The sequence below is a fragment of the Acomys minous genome (genome assembly GCF_964271855.1).
Source record: "Acomys minous genome assembly, chromosome: 17".
Classification (NCBI taxonomy): domain Eukaryota; kingdom Metazoa; phylum Chordata; class Mammalia; order Rodentia; family Muridae; genus Acomys; species Acomys minous.
This window is the reverse complement of record NC_140500.1, coordinates 12,853,978-12,877,732: the sequence shown is the minus strand read 5'-3', so window position 1 is coordinate 12,877,732 and position 23,755 is coordinate 12,853,978. Positions and strand designations below refer to the sequence as shown.

General features: G+C 43.4%; 2 protein-coding genes across 8 annotated transcripts in view; one reads left to right on the top strand and one right to left on the bottom strand.

Annotated features, from left to right (window-relative positions):
- Positions 1–453: 453 nt before the first annotated feature.
- ARHGDIB (Rho GDP dissociation inhibitor beta) lies at positions 454–19,679 on the bottom strand. 2 transcript variants are annotated; one of them, XM_084765415.1, is made up of 7 exons: positions 19,618–19,679; positions 19,454–19,521; positions 11,797–11,987; positions 10,548–10,631; positions 6,227–6,303; positions 3,305–3,368; positions 454–1,171 (listed from the first exon to the last, which is right to left on the bottom strand). In XM_084765415.1, the coding sequence occupies exons 3-7, from the start codon at positions 11,972–11,974 to the stop codon at positions 972–974; spliced, it is 603 nt and encodes a 200-aa protein (XP_084621541.1). In that variant the 5' UTR covers positions 11,975–11,987; positions 19,454–19,521; positions 19,618–19,679; the 3' UTR covers positions 454–971. The 2 variants fall into 2 exon arrangements, with proteins under 2 accessions (XP_084621541.1, XP_084621540.1); XM_084765414.1 differs by lacking the exon at positions 19,618–19,679 and having other exon boundaries at positions 19,454–19,561.
- The window catches only part of PDE6H (phosphodiesterase 6H), a 22,744-nt gene continuing 16,076 nt past the window's right edge, over positions 17,088–23,755 (top strand). For 3 of the 6 annotated variants that reach the window (XM_084765421.1, XM_084765424.1, XM_084765420.1), the window contains exon 1: positions 17,088–19,221. The gene's annotated coding sequence lies outside the window, so the exon portion shown is untranslated. The remainder of the gene's footprint in view (positions 19,222–23,755) is intronic. The other 3 variants (XM_084765423.1, XM_084765422.1, XM_084765425.1) reach the window with 2 other exon arrangements.

The following is a 23,755-nucleotide window of genomic DNA, read 5'->3' as shown; positions in this document are numbered from 1 at the left end:
GAATGTGGAAGAGCATTAGTCACTAAGAATAGCGAGAGAATGGTAGATAACAAGCCTTTGTGTAACGTAATAAGCTAAACTAACATTGATTTCTTCTTCTTCTCTCAGTAGAAACTGGGAGCCCGAGGAAGAATCACAAGCAGGAGATAGAGTTTGATTTGGCCACAGATCAATTCTAAGATGAGAGTTCTACAGAGAGTGGGGGAGTACACCTCAATCTTACATGGAGCCTTCCTAACGAAAATAATATACAATAAATGAAACTTAGAATGTTCGCTCTGTATTACTAACATCCACTGACCATTATATTGTAACAGCCTTTAGGTAAGGACATAAATATCCCCTGTACTGTGGCTCTCACCACACTCCCACCCATAAGACAGCTTAAATGTGAGCCTTCTGGTACCATATTTGAAGGGAAAAAAAGGAAAGGAAATGAGGTTCTCAGCCACACACACACACACAGCTTATTTTATTCTTTTCCTTTTGTGTTGTTTACAGTCTCCCACAAAAGAGCTCCCACTGGCAGGGAAGGTGATGAGGGGACTAACTGAACCAGAAGAACAGGTGGCAAGAATGAATTTCTGAACAGAAGGCAAAGGAGCCACTAGCGATAACTTGCCCATTCCCTGGCCTTCGGTACTCAGATTGGAGAAAGACAGGGTGATGCTATATGAGACGGAGAACTTCAGAACTCTGGTCCAGTTTAGGGGGAGAAAGGTTGAGGGAGCATGTCGGATTAAAGCCTAGGTTTGAAGTCTCTAGTGCAGGGAACACAGTGAGAGCCAGGGTGAGGTAAAACATATCAACTAGAAGATGTGTGGGGGGGGGGGAGGGGCGGGGCTGGGAGAGGGGGGAGGGGGATGGACCCAGCAATGAGCAGGGAGGGAGGAGGGAGAACGTGATCAACATGGCTGGGAGGAGTCTTCCGGTGGGGAAGGCGGTGGGGTGGGAGGGATGGACAGACGCATTCACTCTGTCCAATCCTTCTTAATGGCCAGGTTCCAATCCCAGGTGAGGTGGTCCTGCTTGTCATCATCAGTGAAGACGGACTTGTTGTGGTAACTACCTCGGGCCCACACTCCCTTGGGAGACTCTTCTGGTGGAGTGAGGAATTCGTACTCCTCTTTCCGAGGCCCGTAGCTGCCAACCATGAATGTAGCTTTATCCACTAGGAAGAAAGGAGAGTCTGTTAGTGTGAGAGTCTGCTGTCAGAAAAGCATACTAAAAAAATGGGAGAGTCTGGACTGCAGCGTACATGGGAGAAAGGCCAAAGCAACAGTGTCCAAGTGTGACCGTATATCAGTTTGACCTGGGACATTTTTTTCTTCTTCTTTTTTTTTCTTTTTCTTTTTTTCCCCTCCTATACTAAGCTGGGTGTGCACACTTCCCTTTCCAGCACAGGGGAAGCCGAGTTTAAGACCAGGTTGGGCTGCACACACAGGAGACCTTGTCTCAAAGACCAAATAATCCCTCTAGATGGATACATTAAAGCATTTTAAAAACCCAAATTCTTTTGAAAAAAAATGTGATTTGCTTTGCTACCACCCCCATACTTGTAGACCAATATACAATAACCTGTGGATGTCCCAAATCAGCCTTTTAAAAACGTGTCTGAGTTGATTCTGATTACTAAAGCCACAGTGTTAGCAGCATAAATTAGTGGAGCTGACGCCTCTGTACAGAAATGCAGTCAGTGGACTATTAAACACTGACAGGCGACAGTGGGATAGATAAGTTGAACTTTGTTTTTTAGCCTCAATCTCAAAGCTACTGAGGCTCAGCGGCACATAGCACTTTCTTTTTCTTTTCTTTTCTTTTTTTCTTCTCTCTACATAATGGACTTCAAGGATCTCTTGTCTACAGTCGCTCTGGGAACATCTTAGTTAGAGAAGGTTACTGTAACTTCTGGTGATCAAGATACATAGAGTTTAGTCATTCACGGGAGGGGAAATCAGCAAACTGGTCAAACGTTTTAAAATGGAGGATTGGTACAAGTGGTGAAATTGCTGAGCAACCTTGCTTATTGAGGGGGCTGTGAGTTCAGAACGGCTGGGGCTTAAATGGCACGCAGTTAGCTGGGAGGGAGGGGACAGGTGGCCTTTTAACTGTCGCACACTTGGGAGAGACAGCTGCACATATGCCACTGGCTGCTTGCCGATGTGAGTCAGCAGAGCCTCTGGGCTTCAAGGAAGTAGGAAATTGAGCTGGGCTTTCACGAAACCAGCCATTAGCCAGGCCAAGCCTGTGTTTCAGGTCAACAGTCTCCTCTGGACTGTGCTAGATTAGTTCTTATGTCCTGAAGGCACGCCGAATAATAATTTCTCCTGGCTCCTCTGTCAAACTGAAGGAATGGGCTATGGCATACTGTTCCCTCATCCGGCACAGAAAGTAAGAAGTAAGTGCCTGGAAGGAGTGCGGGAGGAACGGGGCTACCTCCCTGTCCATGGTACATCCTGAATGACAGCAGACCGAACACACACGTGGTTACATGTCCCGATTACACTGCCTCTCCTCCGTACTGTGCCCCTGATGCTCACCCCAACACATTGCCTCTCTGCCCACCAACCCCCCCATGGGCTCTTGATGCTCACCCCTAAGACACAACCCCTGGGAAGGTCTTTCTCGTCTTTCTGTCATGTTTACACTGGGAACTGCTTTCAGTTTTGAAATACATATTTGGTATATGTATATGCGTGTGTGTGTGTGTGTGTGTGTGTGTGTGTGTGTGTGTGTGTGTGTGTGTGCGTATAGGCCAGAACTTGACCTCAGATGTTCTTCCCAGGTAATATTTGCCCACCCCCCATCCTTTTGAGACAGGATCTTTTCACTGGCCTGGAACTCACCAATTAGTTTACATTGGCCACCCAGATGCTCTAAGATGCTCCTGTCTCTGCCTTTCCAGGCAGGAATTAGAAATATGTGCCACTATGCTGGCTAGCTTTTGGGTCTTCACGCAAGCACTTTACCAACTGGGCTCTTTCTTCCACGTCTCCACTTTTGATAAATATTTTAAGAACCCTCGCTCCCACTTCTCTTGGTTAATCTCCCCCTATGTGAGTGAATAGCCCGCTTGAATTCCAGATTCTCAGTGACAAAGGCCAGTGGCTTGCCTTTTTTCTGAAGTGAGCATTCTGAGCGATGGTCTCCATGTCTGGGCCTGCTGCGCCTGTCTATCTTCTCGTCAAACAGACAGGCCATCCAGCTCTACCCTTTATCCAACTCTTGTAAGTTTATAGCCAAAAGCTGTTAAAAAGCCTGGGGTGGAATTATCAATTAGAAGTAATTGGGGACAGTCTCATACCTTTCATCCCGGTCCGGTATGTGTGCTGAACATACTTCAGGCCAGACACAATATCCCTGTTCACCTGTAGGTGAGAAGGCCACAAGAAACTCAAATTAAAGACTCTTTCATTAAAAAAAAAATCTTTCCTTCCCATCCCATCTAGCTAAACAGAAATTGGAGAGACCCAACAACAGGACTTCATGCTGCCAGTACAGGTTTAATCATTGTCTGCTATAATATTTCTCAATTTAACTACTTTCAGGGAGGGGTGTTGATCAAAATAATGTCTCAATATTCTTCACCATATTTCTCCTTCCTTAGTGGCTTGGGCAATAATCTCTAGCTTCCTCTCTCTCCTTAATGCTACTAGTGAAAACACTGCCCTTGTCTCAGAGAAGGTTATAAAAATACCAATGGAAAATTTTATGTAAGTCTGTGAACACCATATCCTCAGAAATGATCCACCTAGCCTATGAAAAACAAACAGCAGGGAGAGACGTGGTAATGGAAAATCAGGCCTCGGAGCGGGCTGTGTAACTGAGAACTGAGCCTGGAGGCAAGGCCATGGGTCACACTAATGCACCCTTTCCCATAAGCAACGGGTGAAGCCCACTGGCTCCGGCAAGCGTTTCTAGATTCTCTGACCATTGGATATTATCTGAGCTCCTTCCCCTAGACACTCAGTGAAAAGCCACAAGATGGACTGGAAATGTAGGGAACCCAGCATTTTGTTTTCCATGACTCACTGAACCTGGGCCTGAAATGGGCTGTCAGTTTTTCACAGTGGTCATGTCTACATAAACAAGTTAAAAAGGACATTGAGTCATTAGAGCTTGGGGAATTTTCAACAGCAGGAGAAGTAAAGCATCTTTAATAATTTTTCCCCATCAGCAATTAAGGCTCTCCGTACATGTGGTGGGTACCAAACTGCTAGGGCTGCACTTCATCCTTCTCATGCCGAGGTAGCCCAGCAGTGAGCATTGTCAGCTTAGATTCTAAACTGCCTAGGTTAGCACGTGTGATAAAGCAACCCAAAACAGCTAGAAGGAAAACAGCTTTATTGAAGAGATGGTGATAAAATAGAAGCCCACGCTTCCTAGTTACTCTGATGTTCATAAGCTCATAGGAGTGGGAGAGTTGAATGTCTATTTATACAAGTCTGCACCATGACACTTGGGACCCTGGAACATGTATTCAGTTCAGATGGAAAGAGACTGAATAGTAGGAAAGGCAGTCCAGCAGTAACTAGAATTTTAAAATAAGGTGTCTTCTGTATGAGCAGTGTTCCACAGAGGAGCCATTTAATAGAAATGTATTTATGGTGAAAAAGATGAATATTCACATGCTCTTCCATCCATGCTTTCTCTCCACTGGACCTCCTGCCCCCCAAAGCAAGAAGTTTTGGTGACAGGGGTGAAATTGAAGGCTGTGGCAGTCAAAGAGACTTAAGAGGCAAAGTAAAGGGGGTGGGGACCTGAAGAATCACCCTTGTTCAGGGTTCTAAAGTGTTGCCAATTTTAGATAAGAAAAAGAACACTGAGAGAAACAGGATGCTGGAGAATTGTAGGTAATTGGTGTTATAAAGGCAGTTTCCTTGAATGTTTGTCAAGAAATGTCAGTAAAGATTTAGGTTGCTTTTTAATTACTCTTTACTGTGATCTGTGTTCCTTCTAACTGTGGCTCCAAGCTGGGACAAGCTACAGGCTGATTCAGCTTTACTTGGCTACAGAGTGGTCTTAACCTTGGTGGAGAACAGGGCAGACCTCAGAAGTGGATTTGACTCGGCAGTCCCTTGGTGCCTTGATGCTAACCCAAGCAGCCCTAGACTCATCTATATTCATAGACCTCCCTTCGTCTTCTTATTAAATCAAAACCTACTGGTTGGGTTTCATTTGCAAACATGGGCTTTCTAAACTGACAGCACGGTAGTGTACATGATTACGTTCTAGACGGATGTGAAATTGTTCTATGCGCTTTAGATATGAGCCTTTCCCAAAACCCCAGGTGCTCTAGCAATAAACAGTATGCCAGGAAGCAAAGCCATCCACAGTTCAAGGGATGGCTGTGTAGGTGTCGATAAATATTTACAGGACAGCAAGACTTTAGGTGTTTCAGTATGTGGTAGAGAGTGGCTGTCTAGCCACCTTGAATCATATCCTGCACCCAGGAGAAATATGGGCCATTGTGCAAACAGGGAAAGCAGATGGAGTGTCCCCCCCACCCCCTGGTGGAGCCCTGGAGAACATGACCGAGAGGGAGAGAGTGACAGCCAAGGCAAACACATCCTGAAATGCAAAACAGTGTGTCTCTCTCTCTCTCTCGCTTATTTGCTTTCAAATTCGAGGTTATTTTTCTGGGAACTCTAGCTGCTCATCGGGATGTATGTCTACTCATGAGCTGTGAGCTTACGTCTCATTTGGTTTTGCTAGTATCTGGTCACCTGCTCAATAAATGTCACTGAAATTCCTAGCCACTTTGTAACCACCGCTCCTCTTCTGAATGATAATTGAGCAGCTGGAGTATCTCGTTTGTTTCCTTTTTCTATTTGTTGACTCATTTATTTGTGTATTTGTTAACATATATCCATAAAGACCTATCATTCACAAAGTTGTGTGGGATAGTGGGAGGAAGGGCACACGATTTTAGGCTGCTTCTGTGTGCTTAGGTTGTGAAGGGTCAACACATAGTAGTGTATGCCTCATCCTGATGTAAGTGTCAGGAATTCTGAGAGAGAGTGCTGATGGACGGAGAAGCTGAGGTGTCCTGGCTGGGGGAAAGTAAGGGTGGGTCTCCACAGGAAGAGCTCAGAAGTGGGAACAAGTGGGAAAAGGAAGACAGCAAAAACCACCACCCAAAACAACAGGGACAACAGAACACCAGCAAAAACAAAGCAATACGTGGATTATAGGGAAGTTAAGAGCACACGTGGGAGATACTTACTTTGAAGTTAATTTTGACCCTATATTCCACACCTTCCTTTAGCACAAATACTTCTTTTTTGAGGGCTTCAAGGTCACCTGTAGAAGAGGATTTAGAAAGTTAATATCCCTGGCAGCTGTTACATAAGGAGTGACAGGTAAGGCTCAAGTCTTCTTCTGGGCTTGTCTGGGTCACTTGATTACAAGGATGTTAACTCAGATAGCATGTGAGATTAGTGTTCACACAGACTTGCACATGCACGAGCACACACACACACACACACACACACACACACACACACACACACACACACACCTAGTGGTTGAAATATTACAGCTCTGTCATTAAAGAAACATAATAACATAGTAAATGATTTTCCTACAAGTTTGATGTCGGTGCCAAACATATACAAACTTTGTAATTAGTTGTGAAGATAAATCTCTTTTTTTCCATGACTTCCAATCAGTACTCCTGAAACTGTATTTTACTTTGTCAGAAGTGGAAAAGTGTCAATCAATCAGTCAGCCTAGAAGAAAGTAAGTTAATATTTTTTCTATTGAAAACTTCATGCACATGCATAGCTAATGAAGACTTGATGTTTTTCTTTCAAAGAAATACGAGAAAAAAATATAAGTGCATCAGCCACTGGCTTCCAAAGAATTGATAGGCATTCAACAAAATTTTCCCCCATCAATTTATGATTGATATTATCAATTAATAATTGATAATATATGGTGTTTTCTAGCTTTAAAACTGCTTTTAATTTTTATAATTATTTAAACAAGTGCTCACTTTGAAACTACTGGTCTTGCATTTACAATACAATGCTATTTTTCTTAAGAAAGAGAATTCCAATTGCAACAGCTTTAGGGTTCATAGTCCTGAGATCTGCATTTTACTTCTTGTGCCATGCTTAGAGAGGCTATAATACTTTAGTCTTTCCTCTATATACTCCTGTATAGCTTAGTTTGTGTGTGTGTGTGTGTGTGTGTGTGTGCATATATATGTATGTGTATACATATGTATATATATGTGTGTGCACACAGCTTTGGGTGTTTTACTTCATAAACTTAGGAACTTCCCTAGGACAGAAAACCAAATTGAGGTTTTCCCTGCTGAGAAGAGGGGACCAAGACCAAGCTTTCCTGCAATGTCCTCATTTCCTTCTGGTCATGCCCTCAGTATCCTCAGAGCCATTTTCGCAAACTGACAGTTCTACCTGGTCACATGACTCAACTGAATGCAGGGAAAGGGCTGAATCTGGGTGAGAGCGAGCCAGTTTCTGTCCTGGAGAGATGCTGCAGTGTGGGTCCGTGTGTGTGTGTGTGTGTGTGTGTGTGTGTGTGTGTGTGTGTGTGTGGTGTCTGCTCTGCTGATTTCAGTTGAACAGGAAACCTGTCTTCTCAGCCCCTGATTTCCTCCACTCAACAGAAAGATCCATATAAGGTAATGTGCACATGTCCTGCGAGAGGAAGCTCCTGCCTCTAACTTCACTGCTCCAGAGCTGTGGTTCTCTTCTGCTTTGGTGCTTTGGTGAAGCTTTAAATTTGGTGACATATTTCCCCTTCTCAATTTACCTTTGATGTCCCTGATTTGGATTCAAGACCTTTTCCTCACCCTCAACGGGTGAATATTTTCCCACCTTCTGAGTCTGCCCATCTCCTCGAGACCCTCCTAAGGAAAGCACTTGACTATTAGTCACAAAAGAGGGTGGGGAGTAAACACATTTTTTAAATAGGAGAGACTGTTTAGGAACAGAGCTTTAAGCTTTGAATGTGCAGAGTAGGAAGTGTCCATCATTATGCAGGAGGTGTTGGGTTTCCTCCTCCTCCTCTGCTAAGGCCATAGCTGTAACAAGGTTAGCATTTCACTGGGGTTCAGACCATATAAACACCGCAAGTCTAGCAGCACACAGCGTGGGTCTCAAGAATAGCTGTTTCTTCTGTTGCCCTGTGAAATACAGAGCTGAAGTAAATGCCAAACAAGCAAACATATCAAAAAGGAGGAGACAGCTCAGTGAGTAAAATGCTTGCCAAGTGAGCATGAGGACCTGAGTCTTTGACCTCCTGAACTCACATTTTAAAAATTCAGAAGTAAATAATCCTCCCAAATAAACAATGCTGGGCATGGCAGCTCTGGAGAGGCGGGGACAGTGGATCCCGGGGGGGGGGGTCACTAGCCAGGCCAACTAGCCCAAGTGACAGACCTGCAGGGGCATTTTTTGATTGATGCTTCTTGTGGGAGGGCCCAGCTCATGATGGACGGTGGTTTTTTTCCCTGGGCTAGTGGTCCTGTGTGCTATAAGAAAACAGGCTGAAATCCATTCAATGGAAAAATGACAACATCTTCAACAAATGGTGCTGGTCTAACTGGATGTCTACATGTAGAAAAATGCAATTAGACCCCTATTTTTCATCATGCACAAAACTCAAGTCCAAGTGGATTAAAGACCTCAACCTAAAACCACAGACATTAACCCAGTTATAGGAAAAAGTGGGGAAGTGTTTGGAACTCATAGGCACAGGAGACAACTTCCTGAACAGAACACCAACAGCCCAGGCCTTAATGTCAACAATTAATAAATGGGACCTCATGAGGCTGAGAAGCTTCTGTAAGGCAGGTGACACTGTCAAGAGAACAAAGCGACAGCCTACAGACTGGAAAAAGATCTTCACCAACTCTTCATCTGACAAAGGTCTAATATCCAAAATATATAAAGAACTCAAGAAATTAAACACCACCAAACCAAATAACCCAATAGAGAAATGGGGTGCAGAACTAAACAGAGAATTCTCAACAGAGGAATATCAAAGGCTGAGAAACACTTAAAGAAATGCTCGACCTCCTTAGTCATCAGAGAAATGCAAATCAAAACGACACTGAGATTCCATCTTACACCCATCAGAATGGCTAAGATCAATAACTCAACTGACACCTCATGCTGGTGAGGGTGTGGAGAAAGAGGAACACTCCTGCATTGCTGGTGGGAATGCAAACTAGTACAACCACTTTGGAAATCTATCTGGTGCTTTCTCAGAAAAAATGGGAATAGGGCTTCCTCAAGACCCAGCTATTCCACTCCTTGGAATATACCCAGAGGATGCACTACCACACAACAGGGACATATGCTCAACCATGTTCATAGCTGCCTTATTCATAATAGCCAGAACTTGGAAACAACTTACGTGTCCCTCAATAGAAGAATGGATAAAGAAACTGTGGTACATTTACACTATTGAATACTACTCAGCTATTAAAAACAAGGAATTTCCAAAATTTGTGGACAAATGGATTGAACTAGAAATTGTCATAATGAGTGAGTTCACACAGAAGCAAAAAGAGCTAAATGGTATATACTCACTTATATCGAGACACTAGTCCAAGGTATACGTCCCCATGAAAAACTGTACCTACCAGGATAGTGGGTAAGAGGGGAGGACATCCTATTGAGACTTTAGGTGTGAGAAGCCTGGGAGAAAGAGGAAATAGAAGGATCCAGCGGGTCCTGGAAAACTACAGGCGAGTCTGGGCCCTGGGGTCCTCCGCAAACTATGGCAACAGCCAAGGAAAAAATAGGCAGTAAACCTCGAACCCGTACCCAGACTAGCCGATGGACAGGACATTCTCCACTGGTGAGTGGAGAAGGAGATCTAACTTTCACACAAACTCTGGTGCCCCATATTTGAACATGTCCCTTGGATGGAGATGCCTGGTGGCACTCAGAGGAAAGATAATAGGTCACCAAGGAGAGACTTGATACCCTATGAGCATATACAGGGGGAGGAGGTCCCCCTCAGACACAGACATAGGGGAGGGGAGGGGAGTAGGGGGGAAGTGGGAGGAAGGGAGGAATGGGAGGATACAAGGGATGGGCTAACAACTGAGATGTAATATGAATAAATTAATTAAAAAAATAAAAAGAAAAAAGAAAAAAGAAAAGAAAAGAAAACAGGCTGAACAAGCCATGGGGGAGCAAGCCAGTAAGCAGATACCTGAGGTTAACTTTTGGCCTCCACATGCATGTACATACATGCACTCTTACATATAAATGAATACAGAGTCAGAATAATGTGTAAATACACACACACACACACACACACACACACAGAGAATGTGTATAACTGTTAACTGTTCTGTTACACTGAGCCAAGAGCTAGGTTTTTCATTAAACACAGCAAGCAGTGGACACTTGGATGTGCAATTGTTTAGGAGCTGGTCCCAGCACATACATCACCAAGGGCAACCTTACTAGTTTTCTCCAGTGGGGATTGGAGACAAAGACCAAGTTTTCCCGGAGACTTCTTAGACTCCCCACCTAAACAGTAAAAATATGTCCACTTACCAGTAAGGTCCATGGTGATTGGTCCTGGTGCACTGTCACAAACAAGGCTAAGCCGGGTAACAGTCACATTGGGAACCGTTGGGTCTGCAGGGTTCAAAAGACAAGATAAGCACATGGGAAGGGTGTGTGTGTTTGTGTGTGTTTGTGTGTGTGTGTGTGTGTGTGTGTGTGTGTGTGTGTGTATGAGTACCAGCACATAAGCACATGTGCATGTGTTTTAAGTTGTGGATGAGGGAAGAGACTATAAAGACAAATGGTGGCTCTGTGCGGTATAGCAACAGAAACAGAATGGCAGATTCACTGCTTGGTATTGGCCCCTATAGAAATGGCAGAGTTGTTATTTTCTGATTCAGGCATATGCAGACTGTTGTAGCTACTTTTGTGTCAAATTGACTCAAGCTAGAGTCATTTTCTTTTCTTTTCTTTTTCCTAGAGTCATTTTCAAAGTGTACCCTTCGCTTGAGAACATGCCCTCACTGGACTGGCCTATGGCAAGCCTGTAGTTCATTTTCTTGATTGATGATGTTAAGGAAGGGCCTGGCTCATTATATTTACCCTGGGCTAGTGGTTCTGGGTGCTATAAGCAAGCAGGCTGAACAAGATATCGGAAGCAAGCCAGTAAGCAGCATCCCTCATGGCCTGGGCTTCAGTTTGTGTCTCCAGGCTCTTGTCTTTAGTTCCTGGCCTAGCTTCCTTCAGTCATGGGTTGATGGTGGAGACATAAGTCCAATAAACCCTTTCCCCTCAAGTTGCTAACTAAGACACAGGCTCATCTAAATTATAAGTCTCAAATATGGAGACATTGTCTATCCAGGCCTCGTAGCCATGTCTTGTTCTGGCACAGTGTGTGTGTGTGTGTGTGTGTGTGTGTGTGTGTGTGTGTATGACAGAGGGAGAGAGAGAGAGAGAGAGAGAGAGAGAGAGAGAGAGAGAGAGAGAGAGAGGAATAGTTAAAAACAATCCAAGAAAGAGAGAAAAAAAAAACTGTAGGGACTGGTGGAGAGCATAATACAGTGTAGTTGTGGTCTGAAATTCTAAGTGCTCCCCATGGGTAATTTTTGTCTGCCTCACCTCCTACTCTTAAACAGTCTCCAAAGAAGACTTAATTACACTGTCCATGACCTAAGGCAGCATGTACAAATGGTGCCTCACCCACCTAACCATGTAGCCCATCACTTTTGACCGTGGGTGACAGCGAGGCATGCCTCACTGGAGGCCTTCCCCCCGGCCCCGCCCCACGCGCACACACCTGCTATCACGGGACCATCTCCCAGCAGTGTTTTCTTGTATTTGGCTAGACTCTCATCATCTTTATCCATCTCCTGCAGCTCCTTCAGGGACTTCTGTGGGGGTGGCTTGTAATTGAGCTTGCTGTCCAGGTCATCGTCTCCCTCCTCCAGCTGTGGCTGTTCGTCCTTCTCAGTCATCTTGATATCTATTTTAGAGAGAAGATGATGGTCCATTAGCCAGTTTGGTTGCTATTGGTACCACCCTATGAGATGAGATTTGTACTCATTGGTGATTTTCAAATTGTTCCTAAACACATTTCATGAAATATATAGTATTTCCAGACATTCCTCTGACTTGTCTATAAGAAGAATAGCTCACTTAAACAATCCCAATGGCCTGCCATTCTAGCTTTGCTCCGTTGCTGTCCCCAGTGTGCACAGTGTGAGTTATGATGACGTATGGACACAGGTTTCTTCTCATTAACTAATTATTTCCCTGAATATATGTAAGACCTTAAAGAGGTAAGGCTGGGGAAAGCAGACCTCTGACATCTGCCTGGCATGTATGAACGCTTTCCACTCCACACTGTTAATCATGGCTTGAAGGCAGGCACTGGGCCCTAGGATCTTCTTGAGTGCCCACCCCCATCCTATAACACCTGTGTAACTTGTGTTTTATAACTGTCATTGGTTGGTTTATTTCACTCCGTTTCTTGTGTTCTTTTGACATGCTATCAAATTGCAAAGAGCTCAACTTCCTCTAGGCAAAATCACAAGTGCAAATTTGTTATTAGGGGCCTTGTGCCAACCTCCTTTTTTCATTGAGTCTTTGATGTATTTTTCCATATTTCTAGTGTCCTTATCCTCTCTGCATGCTGTAGGTTAACTATGAGTGTGACCTAATGTAAAATCATAACCTTAAAGGATTATGAGATATTTTTTGGAAAAAATTTTTGCATGACTCTTGAGCATGAAGTTTATACATAAGAGCATTGTGGGACAGTGTCCAAAGGCTAGACACACTCACGACGACTCATCTGGGTGGACCATGGAACATTTCTTCTCTAATCAGTATCTACACTTACTTGACATGTATAAACAAAATTGAGAAGGAAATCTAGTAAAATTATCCTCATGTGAATATTGACAAGAATCTGTAGATACGAATTTTCAGAGCACAAACAAACTTAAGAGGTAAATAGTCCAACTTCTCATTGAATCACCAGGAAAGCTGAGTTCTGAAGGTTAAGAGACTGATTCCTTGTCACCTAGCTGTGAACTTCATAGTGTGTGGGTAGAGGAAATGGGAGAGGAAGCCTAGGAGACGCCTAGGAAAAGATGTCAACTTCATATCTCTTCCTGCCCATAGGCAAAGCCTCCATTTCTCACTTCATAAGTCTGGAAGATAGTCTCTATCACATCATAGTGACACTGTGAACATCTGTAAATTTTCTGGGGACAAGGACATTTATGACCCAATTTGATTGTAGTTCTGTGTTTCCATGTTATTAATGTTATAGGAAGAAAAATAATTTGGAAGTGAAGATGAGAAAAAGCAAAATTAATGGAATGAAAGAAAGAGAAATGGCAAGTTGTGGAGGGGGGAATGAAGGAAAGATTGAAATAGAGGAAGAAGAGACATTGATCCCTTCATTCATCTTCCAACAAAACAGGCCAAACACCAAAGCCCTTAAGTAGTGCCCAGGTCTACTTTCTACACAAAAAGGAAGCACATAGATTAGGTCACATGATAACCCTTGTCTCACGTGAGCCACTGGCACCAAGATTCTGGAGAGCAGGAAAAGCCTAGTGAACAGCCCAGGTCATATTCCAAACATCACACAGAGAAAAAATAGAACGAACTGGTAGGAAAAATACAGAAGGATGCAGCGGATGGATGTTGTAATTTAGGAGCCATTTAAGGACAATCTTTAAGGGGCTGATGAGGAGCAAGCCAGATAAGATGAATCGGATGAGGCAGATTCTCATCCAGTGGACATAGCAGCCTGACAGATAACAGAAGTGGAGAGTCCATCACCAACCCAACAGAGCATCAAGCTGTTTGCATGAATAAGCGCATCTCAGTTCACAGAAAAGAGTCTTTCAGAACATAACCCTCTGTTCTAACAGTTCCCCATTGAAAGCCTGCCTGTTAGATGGCGTCATTACACCCAGTCATTAGTTTAAAATGATCTTGTTAGCTTGCAAAAGCTGTACTTCTTCAGCCTTAGATTCTAAATTTTGAAAAGAGTAAGAGAGAGAGGGAAAGAGGGAGAGGGAGGGGAAGAGAGAAAAAGAGAGAGGCTGACATAAGACTTGCAAACTTCTGTGTGAGCATTGCCAAATCAATTCTTCCATCATCCGAGTTTTAACCTTATTATTACATATGAGATATTATTTAAGTTTTCATAATCAATTTGCAACTTATAAATGTGTCATAAAACTGAGACAACATTTTAAAGAAGTTGAAGAGCAGAAGACAATGTACGGCATATGGAATTGACTCACTAAGAGCAGATAATTAAGAGCCATATTACAATAACTTGACATAATTGTAGCAAAAGAAAAAGATAAGAGACCACATGATCCAAAGTCCCCCACTGTGGAAAGATGATTATTGTGCCAATAAACACAAAATAACTGAAAAGGCAATTCTCTGTCGAAGCCTTTTAAGCAACACCTTGTTGGTGAGCTCCCATTGTTTACAAGCTTTCACTGCAAAACATACTGACATTTAAGTTGCTGGTCAGGACCAGGGAGGGAATATAAGTTGGTAATTTCAGCCACACTAAAAGGGTCTGGCTGGTTTCCTTGGTGGTCCTTCATGGTTTGGAGATGACAGGATTCTTAGATATCCAATAAGCAGGGCCTGGGGAGATGATTCAGGGTGTAAAAGCATCATCTGTTTTTCCAGAGGACCCAGTTTTGATTCCCAGTACCACAGGGCAGCTCACAATCATCTGTAAACCTAGTTTCAGACATCCATCACCCTCTCCATACTTCTGTGTCATACACATAACATAAATAACTCTTTAAAAGTATGACAAACATCATGGTGTCTAGTCCAAAAAGAAAAGGGGTAAAGATAAGATTCATTATTATTATTAATTTATTATTATTATTTTTTGCCTATAGATTCCTGGGCTCTGAAGCCCTTCATAATCTTATCATTGTCTATGACAATAACTAAGGTTGATCATGACCTTGAGCCTGTAACTTCCTGGTGAACTCCGTCCAGTTGATTGCAGCAGAAGATCTCCCCCCCACCCTCCAGCTTAGACCCCAACCTGAGGCCCCGCTGGATCATTAACATTGAACCTAAAAGTCAAGACCATAATTAACCAGCCAGAATGTTGGATATACAGAAGCAGAGACATCGGGTGATAGCTGTGTCTTGTGAGTGTGGGCATGTGGCTAGTGGTTAGAGCTGTCTGATTTGGGGGTGATTATCTTCTTACTGAACAGCCCCCATCACACATGGAGGTTGGATCTGGCTCTCTGGCAGTGAGCTCTTGGGCACATGTTTCAGGCATGAGGACCCTACTTTCTTTATCTTAAGAGATGGAGGACTAGGGCACACAGCTTAGATGAGTCACAGTCCCCAGCCCCTCTCTGCATGTATCTCATTGCCTGTAGTTCTGTGATGGCTACAGTTCAATTACTGTATTTCTCAGACCATAAGACGCACTTTCTCCGGTTAGGGGCGCCAGTGGGGGGGTGGGGGGGCAGGCGAGGGGAATTAAGGTGTGCCTTATGGTCTGGTTTCTGTTTTTACTGTTTTTCTTGTTTTACTGCTTGCTCTAAAAACTGGGTGTGTCTTATGGTCAGGTATGTCTTAAAGTCTGAGAAATACAGTACCTTATCTCTATTGTGTATCTGAGAGAAAAATATCAGTGTTTAATTACTTAAATTTCATATCACTTTCCCAAAGGTGCTACATTTTACATAACTTACTTCCCTGCCTCAGATGTAAATCATGTTTCTTTTACCTAGACCCTTTCACATCACAAAGATATCATTAAAACATCTGCAAATAGTTACTGAACTGTTCTGAGTCATCACATAGCAATTACACACTAGGTGAATCCCCTGAATTACTGAAAGGAATCGCCAGACACTGTGAGGGAGACGATGTGGGCTACGTGTTAGAGAAACTGAAAAAAGTCAGAAGAAAATAGTAAATACAACTTAACCTTAGGCCAGTACTCATATGTCTGGCTATAAATACAGCTTCATATGAGATGATAGCCATAAAAAATGAGAGCCTATGTTTCTAGGAAATAAATCCCATCCCAGGTAAATTTACCAAAGTTTGATAAAACATGGGCCTTGATCAAGGGGGGACCAGGGGCTCAACGCCTGGCTGTGCCACCAAGTTATAGGACCTAAACAAGCCATTCACATCCACCAGAGAAGCAGGGAAAGTGAGACTTCCTCATGGCATTGAAGTTTGTAGAAAACATGAGTTGTAAGCTGCAGTGGCTAGTCAATGCTCAATAAATATTAATACCTTTCCTTGTATCCCTCTTTGGCCCCAACACTATGTGTTTTAAGGGACATAACTACCTACATAACAAATGCTTCTACGTATAAACTGATCTGTCCCATTCTTCTTCCTCAATATTTCTCAGTCTGCTTCTCTGAGGAGTAAGGACGAAACTCAAAGTTTAGAATTCTTTATCAATGGGATCGAGTGAAAAAAAAAAGGACAACAACTAAATACATTTATTTTGAGTATATTAGTCTCTCATTAACAATTTAATTTTAGATTTTATCTATTGAACCTTGGCCTGACTGAAGCCAGGGCTCATTCTGGATAGTCAGCGGATGTAGAAGACAGGTGATTGAGGAATTGCCTCTGGCTCTGGAGGAACATGCAGATTTAACTAGATTGAAAGGGTGGGTCGGCTGGGGTCTTATCCCACACATTTGAGTCACTACATGAAAAAGTCATTGCATTGCATTGCATTGCATTGCATTACATTACATTACTACACAGAGAGCTGTGTGAGGTGGGGCAGGGCAGGAATAGGGGATTTCCGACAGTAGGACACAGAGCAGAGAGCTGAGTTCTCTTTGAAAACTGCACATTTCACAGTTAGTCAAGGCTGTGCTGGCTTTGCTGCGGCCTGGTCTCAGGAGACTCCAGTCTTTCTGTTAGGACATCCGCAAGGCCTCTTGATTGCTTCTGGAGTCACCCTTGGTCCTGCAGTATTTCTAGCCGCATGAAAGATTTGGCCATTTCCGGACATCTCAAGGCTATTTTTTATCAAGTCAGCTGCATGGGCATCCCAAACTCCAAAATTCTCTCTCTCTCTCTCTCTCTCTCTCTCTCTCTCTCTCTCTCTCTCTCTCTCTCACACACACACACACACACACACAAACTCACAAAGATTCCCTGTCTCTGCCTCCCAAATGCTGGGATTAAAGGCATCGCCATCACTCCCACCAAGAAACAGTTTCACCTTTCCCTTCCTGAGAGAAACAGCCTATTACTTCCTGCCTATGCATTCCGAGCATGCTCTTCCAGCATTGTATATATGGGTTTTGTTTGTTTGTTTGTTTGTTTGTTGTTGTTTTTTTGGTTTGGGGTTTTGTTTGTTTGTGGGTTTGTTTTTTTGTTTTGTTTTGTTTTGTGGTTTTTGTTAAGAAAGAGAAAAGACTAAGAATTACTACACTTCTCCAACTGCCCCTAGGATACTCTTCACTCACAAACACCACTTTAACTACTCTTCAAAGGCAGCTGCACTCCTGAAACCGTGACTAGGCAAACAAGTAGACTCTAGTAACTCAACATATTCACCAAGGTTCTAAGTGAACAAAACATGAGAAATGAAAGACAATGCCATGGACACATGAACTTAGATTATCAGAGCCGAGAGGAAGCCCCAGTGGAGTTTTAGCTTGCTTTGGCTGAGGAAACCAGAGTGTTCTCAAGAGAGAACAACTTGGTAAGGGCTTATTGGATGGATGGAAGTGTCGATGATGCTTCAGGAGGCGGCAAGGCACCATCCACCAGCAGTCCCCATCAGAGCAGCGGTGCTGCTCGGAAACAAAGAGAGCTTCTGCCATGGACGTTTTCCAAGGCTACTGATTCCTTTATTGTGCCAGTACATGACTTCAGTTAAACCACTGACCACTTCCTTAATAGAATTCTCTATTCTCTCAGTATGAAAACCTCGACTTTCCTTAATACCAGGCTTGGCACACAGAGCACCCTGAGCTGGTGCTGGCTGTCTTTTCTCTCTGTTTTATTTTCACCCCACCAGGCTTCTCCCTTCCTGAAGTTTGTCACATAGTGTATTCCTATAAATACCCCTCAAACTAACTCTGCTATTCTGAGCTTCCAGTGAAAACTAAATTGTGAGACTGTGCAAAGCATGTCTCCCTAGGGACAGAGCTTTGCGCTCTCCAAAATGGTGAAGGAGCAAATTCCAAGGGCTGGAAGATGCCGCTGAGGTTTAGGCCTGCTAGCCATGGTTGTTCCTCACTGCCTGAGTGAGGGCAATACGGATAGAGAGAGAATGACTATTCTATCAGAAACATACAGGGCCCACAAAAGAGGAAAGTGATTTTGTTACTAAACCCGTGCTGTGTTTAAAACCGGCAGGGATACACTCTTAGAAATGCCACAGAAAGAAGTGACAGGATGAATGACACCTGGTGGTGACAAATTCCCAGCCAGCGGGTCACCACTGGTCTCTTCTTGAGTTCTCACTCGAGTATCTTTGTCCCAACCCTGACTTTGGAAGACTCTTGGTGTCATGGTGACGCGATGGTTTAGGAGGCCTTTCCCATGAGGGCAGTCTACTTCCCTCCCATGGAGTGAAAAATGGCTAGGGGTTTCTGAGACCTGAGCAGTTACCCGAGGTGAGGAGTTTAGTCTGATAAAGTCTGATAACGAGAGAGGAAAGCCTATGAAGTGACGTCTAAAGCATTTCTAACGAGGCCAAAGTTCAGGCCATGACAGCTGGAAGGCCCACTGACCACTTTTACAGCTGGGCCCAGTTAGACCCTTCCTAGGGTCTCTCGCCAACACTTTTCTCTGCTTCTTCCGGGCCTGCTTTAGTTTTTCTTGACGTGAAGGGCTGTTTTTGGCAGTAACAGTGAATATCTTTCTGCCCATCCCACTACAGGAATTTAATCCTCCAGTTTTTTTTTTGTTTTTTTTTTTGCTAATGGCTTAGTATTTGACAGCTCTGAACCATATTTTTTTTCTCTTTTCAAACAGTCTCTTTAAAGTGTGTTTAAAAACAGGAAACCGCACATCTCCACCCCAACATAAGCCGCCCTCCACCAACACCAACAGAGTCCGTATCAGCGCTGAGGTACAGTTTTCCTGTTCCCAAGATTGGGCAAATCCCAGCTCCTGCCTAGCAAGGAAACCGCTGCCCCCCTATTCCAGGTATCTCCAGAGACCTTTTCTAGAACATTCTGGTAACAAGGTAGGCTGCCCTGCCTCCTTCAGTTTGTCCACCATTTCCAGCTATGACTTCCCCTTTTCTGCCCCAGCAATCTCTTTAGCACTTTCTTATCGTGAAGTTTGGTTTAAAGGGCCGCCCTTCTTAAAAAAGCAACAACACCTCCGCTGTAAGGACAGTACCCTGGCTCTGAGATTTCCTGAAGGGCTCTGCGCCCACCTGCAGCCTCCCCCACCTCAGGCATTCAACTTACATTCTGGGCTTCTTCGAGTCTCTGCAGTCTCTGTCAGGGTACCTCTGTCTCTCAACTCTGACTTCTGAGTACTGGCAGTTAGAACAGGAAGGAAGTGAGAGAGAGAGAGAGAGAGAGAGAGAGAGAGAGAGAGAGAGAGAGAGAGAGAGAGAGAGGTTTAAACCTACTTGAAGAGGAAACGCTGGGCTGTCTCCAATCCTGTCCCTTTGCACTGCCTATCTCCCCATCAGCTAACTCTGAGCAGCATTCTTGACAATTAACGACACATGTGGAGCAAGCCAGCCCATGTGACATAAGATGCATGAGTGTGCATGCTGGGGGATGGTCCCACAGCCATGTGTGTTTTGAATAATTGAGTGTACGTGTTTAAAATCCATAAACTTGGGGAGAGAAGAGGAGCCCCCAAACAGTAGTAATAAATTCAGATAGGCTTTAATGTGTACCACTAACTCCTGTAGAGCCCTACAACCTTTATTTTCTTTTCTTTCCTTTTTTTCTGGTAAGACAATTTGTTGGCAGGAATTTTGGAGTAGAAATTATGAATGTTAAATGTATAGACTGGGTGTTAATTTAAATAATTTGTCTTCAGATATATTTTTAGGGCTTTACTTATTGGTTCTAATTTGAAGATGTTACTGTGTATTGTACCACAAACCTTCAAATGAAACAAACAAAAGTAAAACAAAAACAACTGCCATTGGTTATATCTAGGAACGCAGATTGCAAAGGAAAATTCATCTTCATTAATTCATCATCTAATGCAGCAATCGGTGACAATCACATGTATGCTAAAATTGACTCTACAGCTATTTGAGGAATGGTTTGTGAATAAATTTAAAGGAGAGCAAGCTGCCAAGGCCATATGTGAACTCTTTGAAGAAAGAGTTTCAGACTTCTACATTTCATGTACTCTAATACACTCCTCTGACTGCACCAACAACCCATGTTCATTTACACTGGTATTTCAATAATCAGTATTTGTATCATTGCATGTCCTTCCGTTATTTTGAAGATCACTGTCAGGAAATGCATTCTGTCCTTAGGGCAAGCAGAACTGGAGTGACCAAGGGGATGCTAGTCACCTGGTGTGAGAAAACAGACCACCTTACAAAAGGTGTAAGCTGGAAAATAGTGGGGCTGTGGGGTGTGTGCTGGCTAGTTTTATGTCAACTTGACCCAAGCTATAGTCATCTGAGGGGAAGGAACCTCAATTGAGAAAAAACTACTCCATAAGGCTGAGCTGGAGGCAAGCCTGTGGGGCATTTTCTTAATTACTGATCGATGTAGGAGGGCCCAGGCCGTTGTGGGTGGTACCAACTCTGGGTTGGTTGTTTTGGGTTGTATAAGAAAGCAGGCTGAGTGAGCTCTGAAGAGCAAGCGAATAAGCAGCACCCCTCCACAGCCTCTATATCAGCCCTTCCCTCCATTTTTTTTTTTGAGTGTGTGTGTGTGGCAGCATGGGGAGGCAGTTTGCCCTGCTTTGAGTTCCTGCTGTCGCTTCCCTTGATGGGCTATGATAAATATGTAAGCCATATAAACCTTTTCCCTTCCAAGTTGTTTTGGTCATGGGGTCTCATCACAGTAATAGCAACCGTAACTAAGATAGGGTACGTGTCTGAAATCCATCACTCACGAGTCTGAAGCAAGAGGATTTTATATTCAAGGTCAGGCTGGGCTACATGGCTACATGGTAAGGCCCTCTCACGAGTCATAAACAAATATACAAATGGATAAGCAATCAAAGAGGAGAGCAGGACATAATTACACTTAGCAAAGTTACTAAAACCTTAAACAGAACTATTGTGTAAATCACTGGGTAATATACAGGTAGAGGGTAACCCGTTAGATACAGCAGAGAGTCGTACTGTTCATAAAAACATCCTCTAATTGGAGTTAGGTCCTGATCAACAACAGGGAGACCAAGCCGGACACACTGAAAGCCTACCTACCTGACTACGAAGCCATGGTTATTGGAGGAAAATGCACAACAACCACTTACTAAGCCAGCAGATCACTAATGGCAATCTCTAAACATTTACTTTAAAAAAAAAAAAGATTTATTTCTGTATTAAGTATATAGTGTTTTGCCTGTTCACCAGAAGAGGGCACCAGATCTCATTGTAGATGGTTGTGAGCCATTGTGTGGTTGCTGGGACTTGAACTCCGGACCTTTGGAAGAGCAAGAAGTACTCTTAACCCCTGAGCCGTCTCTCGAGCCCAACATTTGCTCTTATACCCATAGACAAGTCTAGTCCTCACCCCTCATCAAGAAAACTCATTGTCACAGACAGAGACCACTACGGAAATCCACCACTAACCCAAATGCAGAGTCGTGGACCTCAGTCCCCATGAGTACCTCTACTAACATTCCTACATCTAAGGCCCAGCTGGGACCTGACGGGACCCTTAGACATCCTCAGAAGAGACAACACGATTATTTCTGGAAGCTGTTTCGGCCTTTCAAGTTGGGGCTTATTTGTTACGTGTCACCAGCTAACTAATACACTCATCTCTGGCTCCGTGAATACTCAAACTCATCCCCTACACTTGGCCACTGCTTATTCCTTTGCAGGCTCCTGCTTCTTGTCTCTTCATCAGAAATTGTTTCCTAGTGTGGAGAGTGATTCTTTCTGTAGGTGTGTGTGTGTGTGTGTGTGTGTGTGTGTGTGTGTGTGTGTGCTCACATGTCCTAGATTCTTGTACAGAATTTGTTTCCTGTTTTTATATAGGTTTCTACTCAACTATTAAGGCACCAAAGGCCCCTCTAACCACACATCTAAAGAAAGACTGGAGGGCTGGCCGAGCAAGTAAAGGAAGGTACCTGCAGCCAAGCCTGACCATCTGAGGTCTATCCTTGGGCTCCACATGGCGAGGGAAGAGAATTGACTCACACAGGTTGTCCACACACACACATGCCACAGCATGCATGCTCTCCCCCAAAATAAATAAATGTCATAATTAAAACTGTGCCGTCTAATTATTCAGATTTATGTTCACGTAGAACATGAAATATCAAGCATTTTTTAATACCTATTCCTCTTACTTTATCATCCATTTCAACACTCATCGCAGGCTATCTTGGCAGAATAAGTGTTATACACTGGGGAACAGGATCTATGAAAGAGGAAGCTGTAACAGCTGCCTAGGGGAGGAGGAAGTGGGCCTGGAGAGGGCAGGATGGTTTCAGGGGAGTGGAGGGAGCAGTGAGGTGGAACAGCCAGGCCAGCTGACCCAGACCACCTACATGCAAGCTTCAATTTGATTGCCTCTGTGTTTATGTTTCTTTTTCTCCTCGTTAAATACTTTAAAGCAGGACTTTAAAAAAAAAAGTCATGTTTTTAAAAATAATGATAGGTTTATAGCAGGTTGTAAAGAAACACACAGCCTTGTCTTTGGCTGTGTCTGCCATCCAGTGTCAACATCTTTGTTAGCTATGTCCCGATTCAAGGCTGGGCATTGACACTGGTACAGCTTGGAGAACTTATTCAGATCCCTGCCTCCATGTATGTGCCTGGGTATGCATGTATATATGTGTGTATGAGATGTGTACGCATGTGTGTGTATGTGTATATTTGTCCATGATCGAGATATAAACCATCATCACCCAATCTTTATCTCTTTGTTATTTTTCGCTGCTTCACTTCCACACTGCCATGCCCACCTCCCCCTAAACTTATCTCTAATCTCTGGCAACCACTGACCTATTCACTGCATTTATAATTTTTGCAAGAGTGCTACATAAATAGAATGGTGTACATTTTAAAAATTGGCTTCTTTTATTTGGCATAATTCCTTCAAGGTTTATCTAAGTTGGACTGCGTGCACATATGTGTGTGTGTGTGTGTGTGTGTGTGTGTGTGTGTGTGTGTTCTATGCTTATTTCAGGGCTGGGAAATATTGCATGGTACAAACATACCACTGGTTTTTGTTTTTGTTTTTTTGTCAGAATACTGGATAGGTTCCAGTATTGGGGCAAGAATGAATAAAGCCACCAGAACATTTGTGCACAAGTTTTTAAAGTGAAACTAAAATTTCACTTGTATGGAGAAATTCCTAGGGATACAATTGCTGGCTTGTATAGCAAATTCATATTTAACCTTAGAAAGCTATAAACCATTCGACAACGGTTTGGCAGTACCAAACAGTGGTGGGACATTTTCCATTCTACTTGCAGTGCATAAGCAGTCCAGTTTCTCCACATCCTTGCTGTCATTTAATGTCTCGTTATTTTATTTTATTTTTTATTTTTTTAAGGATTGCCGTTGGTCATATCTTACTGTGTACTTCCTTAGTGTGTGACTACCG